The sequence below is a fragment of the Nelumbo lutea genome, chromosome 1, assembly GCF_056320005.1.
Source record: "Nelumbo lutea isolate HS-2025 chromosome 1, American lotus-T2T, whole genome shotgun sequence".
NCBI lineage: Eukaryota > Viridiplantae > Streptophyta > Magnoliopsida > Proteales > Nelumbonaceae > Nelumbo > Nelumbo lutea.
The window spans coordinates 98674319-98683730 of record NC_142684.1 but is presented as its reverse complement, the minus strand read 5'-3'; the positions used below and the strand labels follow the sequence as shown (position 1 = coordinate 98683730).

Sequence of the window (9412 nt, the reverse complement as noted above, 5' to 3'; positions counted from 1 at the left end):
CCGAGGGTGATGAGCCACTTAATTCCCAACACTATGTCGAACTCGTCTAGGGTCAGTACAAATAGATCTGCGAGGAATGGTTCAGAATCCACACGGATTTGGACGCTTCGGAAGATCCCTGGACTGTGAACTCTCTCCCCATTTGCTACAGCCACCTGGAGCTGCGGTCTGCCTTCCATTGGTAGCTTCAGTTGGAGTGCAGCCTGCTTGCTGATGAAGTTGTGGGTGCTCCCTGAGTCAACCAGAATCCGTATCCGTTTTTCTGCCACCTGGGCCTGCAGCTGCAAGGTTTGGGAGTTCTGGATTCCAGTGATGGCATGGAGGGAGATCTCGGGTTCTAGTGCCGCCTGTTCCTCTTCTTCCTCCTCCAGCTCGTCATAGTTGAAGCATTGGCCCTTGGCTCGGCGCTCTGCCATCTCGGCCCTGGATAAGAGTGTGATGGGAGGTGCTGTCGTGCTGCTACCCATGCTAGTTGCAGATCGGGTAGTGTTGCTGGTGAAAGGGCGTTGTTCCCTGTTGGCAGCCATCGAAGGCCCTCCTACGGTAGACCTTGGGTTCATCCAAGTCGTTGCGGGACGCCCCATGCTGGGCAGCCCTCGGCTGATCTACAGCTTGTGCTCGAAGGCTCGGGCCAGATTCATTACTGTGACCAAGTTGGGTGGGCTCTGCATCTCCACATCAACTCTTAGAGATTCAGATAGGCCGGCTGTGAACATATCCACCTGCTGGTCTGGCCGAACTGAAGAGGCTCTGGCGAGAAGGGTCTGATACTGCCGCTAATACTCCGCGACGGTCCCGGTCTGCTTGAGGTTAATGAGCTCTCCCAAGGGGTTGCTTGTTAATGGGGGTCCGAACCGGAGGAGGCAATACGACTTGAAATGGTCCCAACTAAGGCCTGATTCTTCCTGCTCCACTCGGTAGAACTAGAGCTGTGCTTCATCAGTCAAGTGGAATGCTGCCAGGCTGACCTTGTCCTTCTCTTCCGTGCGCTGATTGCGGAAGAATTGCTCACAGCGGTACAGCCATCCAAGTGGGTCACCGTTGCCGTTGTATGAGGGGAACTCCAGATGATTGTATTTGGGTATGATTGCTGCTGTCAGGGTGTCGTTCTGTCATTCACCGGAGCCCTCTGCCCGATCTAGGCGGCGGCTGTTGTTGGTGGCTGCCCCTTCAGGGCTCCTTTCCCTGGTGGAGAAGTGTAACTCCAGTAGACGCCGAAGTTCCCTGACATCCTCTTTAACTTCTCTTACCTCCGCGTGATTTTCCACAAGACAGTGTTCCACCTCGTGAACCTTGGAAGATAGCTGCTCCATGTCGCCCATGACTCTTGGCTCTAATACCAAATGTTATGGGCCCGCGCGTAGGATCTCGTCACGGGTCGGTCCACGGTGAGAAAGCCTTGCTTTCCCTTGCGCCTTTCCTTGTGTGTAGACCCACCCTATTGCGGAAACTGAATGGGTGATTTGTCCAAGAGACCACCCGAACTCTCCTCACTCTTTTCTTGACTGGAAAATTGAATGCCTTTATTTTCAATTCGTAGCTCCTTAAATAGGAGATTATAGAAGGAAATTCCTAATTAAACTCAAACTCCAACTTGAACTCAAACTCCTAATTACCTACTCCTATTGGTAACACACTTACTTAAGATAAGATAAAGATAAGGATAAGATAAGATAAGGGATAAGGGATAAGGTAAGCTGGCGGTGAGTTGGCGGGCAGAGCTGATGTGGTAAGATAAGTGTGGGCCCGGCCTGATGAGCTATCATGTGGGCCCCGACGTACTGCTGCTGCCAGGCGGTGCGCGCGCCTCGCGGTGCTGCTGCCGGGTGGTGCGTGCTACTGCCGTGAGGTGCGTGCTGCTGCCGTGCGGTGCGTGCTGCGCGCTGTCGGGCGGTGTGTGCTGCTGTGCGGCGTTGCCGGGCGGTGCGTGCTGCGTGCTGCCGGGCGGTGCGTGCTATGTGCTGCCAGGCGGTGCGTGCTGCGCACTGTTGACGGTGCGTGCTGCTGGCGACGCTGCCAGGCGATGCTTGCTGCTATGTGGCCAACTGTGCGTGCTGCTGCCTATGACCGAACACCTCGGGTTTTAGCAAAACTTGTCTCAGAGGTTTGTCGGTCAGGACAATGACGGTGTGAGCCTGGAAATACGGGCGGAGTTTCCGTGCTGCTATCACCAGTGCATACGCCAGCTTTTCCATCTGCGGGTACCTTGTCTTTGCTCCCTACAAGATTTTACTAACATAATATATGGGTCGTTGGACCCGGTCTGTATCCTTTACTAGTACCGAACTGACCACCTCGTCGCTTGCCGAGAGGTACAGTTCTAAGACCTCATCCTCCTCGGGCCGAGCTAAGGTTGGCACACTGGCGAGGTAACCTTTTAGCTCGTCAAACGTGAGCCGGCAGTCTTGGGTCCATTCGAACCCTTTGCCTTTGATTGCTTTGAAGAAGGGTAGGCAGCGATCTCCTGACTTGGACATGAAGCGGCTTAGAGCGGCTATGCGGCCGTTTAGCCTCTGAACTTCTTTTACTTTCCGGGGTGGTCTCATATCTAGGATGGCTTTTATCTTGTCTGGGTTGACCTTGATACCACGTCGATTGACAACGTAGCCTAGGAATTTGCCCGAGGTGACGCCAAAGACACATTTGTTGGGGTTCAATTTCATGCTAAACCGACGTAGGATTTGGAAGACAGAACCTAAGTCTTGTATTAATTATTGTGAAAACTGTGTCTTGACGACCATGTCATCTACATAACACTCTACCTTCGTGCCAATCAGGGGCCGAAACAGCCTATTTACAAGTCTTTGGAAGGTCGCCCCGGCATTTTTTAATCCGAAGGGCATGACCTTGTAATAGTATAGACTGAACTCGGTTATGAAGCTGGTTTTTTCCTCATCGGACTGGTCCATCCGGATTTGGTTGTAGCCTGAGTAGGCATCCAGGAAGCTTAGCAACTCATGTCCCGAGGTTGCGTCTACTAGGCGGTCAATTCTGGGGAGGGGGAAGCAATCTTTCGGGCAAGCTCGGTTCAGGTCGGTGTAGTCGACGCACATGCGCCACTTGCCGTTCGCCTTTTTTACCAGCACAGGGTTGGCCACCCAGCTTGGGTAATGGACTTCCCTGATGAAGTCTGCCGCGAGGAGCTTCTCGACCTCTTCGTCGACTGCCCTCCAGCGTTCGGGGGCTAAGTTCCATTTCTTCTGTCTAACGGGTCTGACTACAGGGTCAGTGTTAAGTTTGTGAGTTATAAGGCCAGGATCTATGCCGGGCATATCGGCCGCGGACCATGCAAAAATATCTAAATTTCGAAGTAAAAAACTCACCAGTTCGGTCCGCAGGGGTTCTTTGACGGAAGCACCGATCTGAAGTGTGCGTGCTGGGTCCATAGCCGAGGTCGGGATTGCAACTATTTCCTCTGTGGGTGAAGCTCGTTCCTCGCTTTGTTCCCCAGGCCGCTCTAGATCGAGGTCGCCGGCCGCCTTGGTTTTTCCCTTCAGGGCGGCAACGTAACACTTGCGGGACTCGAGCTGGTCGCCCCGCGCTACTCTCACACCAAAGTCTGTAGGGAACTTCATGGCCAGATAGTAGGTGGAGACCACCGCTCGTAGGATATGCGTGATCGGCCGCCCTATTATGGCATTGTATGGGGAGGGGGTCGCGACCACCAGGAAGTCGTGGTTGAGTCTGACCGCACAAGGCCACGTGTTGACTTCCACAAGTACTGTTACTTTCCCAAGGGGCCTGACTTCCTCGCCGCTGAAGCCCACCAGGGGAGTGTTTGCGGGTTTTAGCTCGCACCTTTGCAACCGAAGTTGGTCAAATGCCGACTTGAAGAGGATGTCTGCCGAGCTACCTGAATCCACAAGCACGCGTCTGACTTCGAAGTCGCTGATCCTCAGTTTTATGACAAGTGCGTCATCATGGGGGTAATGGACACCTCGCGCATCGTCTTCTGTGAAGGAGATCGATTCTTCCACCTTCAGCCTCTTTGGAGGGTTTTGTTCTTCTCGGGTCACTTCGCGAACTGACGTCCGAGCCGCTGCCGAAGTGCATCCCGCTACCACCGAACCTCCCACTATTACATGGATGGTTCCGTGAACTGGCCTCTCTTCCGGAGGCTGTCTCTGTGATGGTTCAGCTGGCCTGCTGCTGGACTCGGGAGCGTCCTTACCGTGCTCCCCTTGTCGGCCTACACTATTATTATTGTTATTATTATTATTATGCTGTACGAAATTTCTTAAGTACCCATGACGGATGAGTCCCTCTATCTCGTCCTAGAGATTTTTACACTGTTCGGTACTATGACCGTGATCTTTATGGAAACTACAATACAAATTTTTGTTTCTTTCGTTTGGGTTCCCCTTTAGGCGCGGTGGCCATTTCACGTATGGGGCGTCTTTGATCGTCATCAAGATCTCAGTTCGCCTTGTGTTCAAGGGGGTGTAGTCTGTTCGAGCTGCTATGGGAGCTCGGGACGGCTGGTTCGGCCTCGCTTCTCGGGCCGGGTCTCTCCTGTCACCCGGGTTAGAGAGCTCGCCTTCTCTCTTCCTTTTACCGCCCGTGCCTATTTCTTCCTCTGTTCTCATGAACTTGTCTGCGAGCTCGAGGAATTCGGCCATGGTCGCGGGCTGGCTTGCTACCATGTGCCATCTGAACTCCTTGTGTGTTACTCCTCTTTTAGCCACCGCGAGATGTACCGCGGGGTCTAGTCGCGGTATCTGCAAACACGCGTCATTGAACCGCTTGATGTAGCCCCGAATGGGCTCTCCTTCTTTCTGAACCACTCCGAAGATGCTTTCCTCGGTTCTGGGGCACCACTTGCTGGTAACGAAGTGTGCGGTGAATACCTGCACGAACTGGGTCGAGCTTCTTATGGACCCGGGGGCCAAGTTTCTGTACCAGGTGCGGGCCACCCCCCTAAAAGTGGTGGTGAAGGCCACACACATGCACGACTCACTGGCCCTTGCCAGGTGCATTTGGGATTGGAAAGCGTCAACGTGGTCGCTGGGGTCGAAGGACCCGTCATACTTGTCTAAAGGAGGGAGTTTGAAGTCTCTGGGCATGGGGACTACAAGGAGTTCTGATGAGAGGGGGGAAGGAACCAAGAGAACAGGGATAGCTTTTACCTCATCTGGGCTTCTCTCTTCTTTACCTCAGAGCTCGGGCAGGATGTGGGTGGCAGTTCGGCGACTTCGCCGACGCCTCCGTTGGGTAGGCCTGGTATTGGCGCTGCTGGCCTCCGTGTTGCCGAGCTCGATGGGCTCAGAATGCTGGCAGTCTGCCGCTAAGGCACTGAATCGGTTCTCTGAGAGTGGGAACTCGGGCTTAGAGTGCCGAGGTGCTGATTTTGCAGGCGAGGTCCCGGACCCGCCTGCGAGTTTTGAGGTGGGGGCGATTCTTTCCCTTCGGCCCGGGGACGAGGCCTGGCTGTTAGGGGGGTTCTGGAATCGAGAGGCGGCTCGGTGACGACATCCATCCTGAGGGGAAGCCTTGACCGGCCTTGAGGCGGGGTGCCAAGGTGGGAGCTGCGGTTGGTTGATGGGCAGTTGGGGGAACTACTGCTGGTAGTGATATTGGGAAAGGTGGTGCAGTACTTGGTGCTGCTGGAGCTGATGCTGCTGAAACTGCTGCATTTGGGCTTGCATTGCCCGCATGCACTGCATCAGGTCGTCGAACTGGCTTCGGCTGGTCGCCAGGGGAATAGCGGTTGGTTCAGTGAATGTCGCTTCGACAGGGACTGGAGAGGGGACACCCATGGGAAGGTTTATGGGTGCCACTGCTCGCGGCGCACTCAGGCTGGGGATCCCGTCCACTGAAAGGGGAATGGTGAACTGTCCGGTGCACACCACAGGGACTTGAGGTTGTTCCCTAGTGATGTTCATCTCCGTGCTACGTCCTGCACTACCGGAAGAAGCCATGAGTGTTGGGGTTTTTTGGAGAAAAAGAGGTTATGAGAGTTTTAGAGGGAGGCTTTTGGAAGCGTTTCCCATAGACGATGCCAATTGATGATGCACTATCTGGCCGGTCTTAGCTATCAACGATCTTGCCTCTGACTCGAGTAGCGGGGCACCTGAAACGGAGGAGATGGAAGAAGCTCCGGGGAGAACCCGGTGTAAAGGCTCCGAAGCTCAAGTTAGAATCCTTCAAAGGCAAGATAAACCAGATAGCGCAAAGTTAGCATACCTCATTCTTGGGGGGTAGGGAGCCTTTTATAACCACCTCGCGCACTCATTTCCAGGCTCCTGTCAGTTCGGGCATGATTATCTCTGAGCTCCTGCCAGTTCGGACGTCATCCCATCTGGCAAGGTAGAGCCGCCACTGCTCCTTTTGTCGGAGCCGTCTCTGTGGCTGGTGACGATGGTGGCAGGTGGCGGTGGTAGGAGACCGTTTGAAGTGCGGCTGTCAAGCGTCAGATCCCGAATCAGTCGGGTGCGCCGCCCTTGGATACGGACATCTTCGGTGTCAGGTACGTTCGGTCAGTCTGGTGTTTCGGAGGCGGAGTACTGGAGTGGCGAGCGAGATGGTTTTGAGTTCGGTTTGGGGAGTGTTCCGAGCTGCCATGGGCCAGCTCGGGTCACGGCCTTTTGAGGCTTGGGCCTGAGAGCGTTCGGGCTCCTTGTAGGGAGCTCGGGTTCTTAGTAGGGAGCTCGGGCTTCCAGTAGTGACCTCGGGCTCTTGGGAGCTCAGTCTTGTAGTGACCTCGGGCTCTTAGTAGGGAACTCGGGCTCCTAGTAGGGAGCTCGGTCTTCTAGTAATGACCTCGGTCTTCCAGTAGTGACCTCAGGCTCCTAGTGGGGAGTTCGGTCTTCCAGTAATGACCTCGGGCTCTTAGTAGGGAGCTCGGGCGCCTAGTAGGGAGCTTGGTCTTCCAGTAATGACCTCGGTCTTCCAGTAGTGACCTCGGGTTCCTAGTGGGGAGTTCGGTCTTCCAGTAATGACCTCGGGCTCTTAGTAGGGAGCTCGGGCACCTAGTAGGGAGCTCGGTCTTCCAGTAATGACCTCGGTCTTCCAGTAGTGACCTCGGGCTCCTAGTGGGGAGTTCGGTCTTCCAGTAATGACCTCGGGCTCTTAGTGGGGAGTTCGGTCTTCCAGTAATGACCTCGGGCTCTTAGTAGGGAGCTCAGGCGCCTAGTAGGGAGTTCGGGCTCCTGGACTTGGTGCGTGTTTGGGGTGCTCTGCTGCCTCGAGCTATTTGCTTTTGCCACGTGTCGAGCGATTGCGAGGTCAGGCCGAATTTCCCTTCATCAATTATCATCATCCATGTCTTATCCAAATTATATAGAGTCAGCTATATTAATCTTGTTTGGACAATCCATTATATTTAAAATCCATTATATGTAAGAATAGATAAACCAGGATCCATATTTATACGAGTTTAACAAAAGTTTTAGTGCCAAATGTCAACTTGACGTAACTTTCCTCCTATATCCGTGCTTGGGACTATTGGTGCAAGACATTCTCACACTAGCGGAGTTGGAGTTTTTAAAACATTATTTGCATATATGTTCTCAAATGGTTCATTTTAACTCAAATACATATTAGTTAAATGTTAAAACAATTTAGATTGATGATTTTTCATTTTCCTTTCTAAATCTTTTTTTAAAGTGGAATTTTAATTAAAATTAAAAAAAGAGTTCGGGGATTTGGTATGGGGATTCATACCAGAGAGAGAGAGAGAGAGGTATACCTTGATCTGCATTCTCCTCATCTTGTCTGTCGCCACGGAAAGAAAATATTCTTGATTTGATATATTCAATGCCTTCAAGAAAAAAAATAAGCAATTAATATTGTTTCTATGAGTCTCTTAATTCAGAAGTGAATAATTTTTTGATAGTAAAAGAAAATTTACTAAAAGCAAAATGAAGGGAGAGAATGAAATCCATAGGCCACAGAAAACAAGGCCCACAAGAACAATGCAAGAGGAAGTGAAGAATATGATATTTATAACAGTGAATGAATGAACATGAAATAAATAAATGATAATTGATTAAAGAATCGGTCCTTCTTTTGTAAAGGAAGTCTTTTAGCTCATGATTTTTGCTCAATCATATATAATATAGCAATTTCATTGGCTAAAAAATTATAGAAACAAATGGGTAGATGCTTACTTGTGGAGATAGAGATAGAGATAGGCGTTAGAAGGGCTGCCCACCAGGTTTCATGTTCAGAAGTACTTTCAATTAGTGCAAGTATCGCGGTTTTCTTAAATCTATCCTTGATCAAGAGCAATTCTGGGAAGTCGTTCACTAGTTTCAAAGCCAGATCTGCAAGTATGAATATAAAAACAATATGCATTCATGTTAAGAAAAAAGAATAAAAAGAAAGAGAAGAGAAAAAGGAAAAAAAAAAAAAAAAAGCTTCATTTCGTCTAACTTGTTACCATAGAAATTTCCATATATCAAAGCAATAAGAATAGTAACCCTAAATTTGTTGCGTGCTTTCTTGTTCCATTCGTATATGTCGTTTTTAGCATCAGCTTTATCCACTTCAATGGTGGCTTTGAATAGATATTCTACGACCTTCTTATGCTGGTTCCTGATAGCATGGTGAAGGGGTATCTGTTCATCACATTCTCTCAGCACTAGACGCCTTTCCTTTTCTACCAAGGCCATTACGACATTCAAATGTCCACCTGAGGCAGCTAGGTGAAGTGCTGTTCTGTAGTTATTGTTCATCAACATTACCTCTTCCTTATTCATCCTGTCTAGTAGCAGCTTTACAATTTTCAGATGTCCTACCCTGGCTGCGATGTGAAGAGGGATATCCTGCCCTGCTGTGATTCTGGATACAACAACTACTCTATTATTTCTCTCGAGGAAAGTTTCTACTTTTTCATGTTTACCCTTTACGATAGCATTGTAGAAATCTTGACACCATGTGTGTGCGGTCATTGGCTGCAACCCTGGAATGGCAAAGAAAATCGATCGAGCTCACCATAAATTATTATATATTGAGCTCATCAGTCGTAGAATTAATATATAACATTTTGCATTACTCTTTTAGATTTCACCGTATTATCTTCTTTCTATTTGCCAAGTTTAACAGAGTTTAGGCCTCCACCACATGGCAAAACTTCCCAACTTTTCAGCCTTATTCTTTGTTTTAATTTTAAGAAGATTAGAGATATTTGAGCAATTATTTGTAAGAAACTGATAATTCAACACTCAACAGCTCCCTGCAAAGTTAAGTACAAATCAATGTTTTCAATTAAATTAATAACGAGTAGTAGTTAACCTCAATCAGTAATTTGACCAGGTCACCAGTCCAATCAGTTGGGTCAACAATGAATTGAAAACATGGGTTTAAAGAAGCTAATCCAAAAATTTGGGCAGTAAAAAAAGCAATATTTAAAGAATCTGACCAAACACCATTTGTTCAGATCACACCTAGAATTGGAATGATAAGAAAAAAA

General features: G+C 49.8%; 1 protein-coding gene across 1 annotated transcript; it reads right to left on the bottom strand.

Annotated features, from left to right (window-relative positions):
- Positions 1–468: 468 nt before the first annotated feature.
- LOC148876349 (uncharacterized) lies at positions 469–8891 on the bottom strand. Its single transcript, XM_088967269.1, has 4 exons — positions 8381–8891; positions 8109–8264; positions 7688–7759; positions 469–665 (listed from the first exon to the last, which is right to left on the bottom strand). The coding sequence occupies exons 1-4, from the start codon at positions 8889–8891 to the stop codon at positions 469–471; spliced, it is 936 nt and encodes a 311-aa protein (XP_088823395.1).
- Positions 8892–9412: the final 521 nt, after the last annotated feature.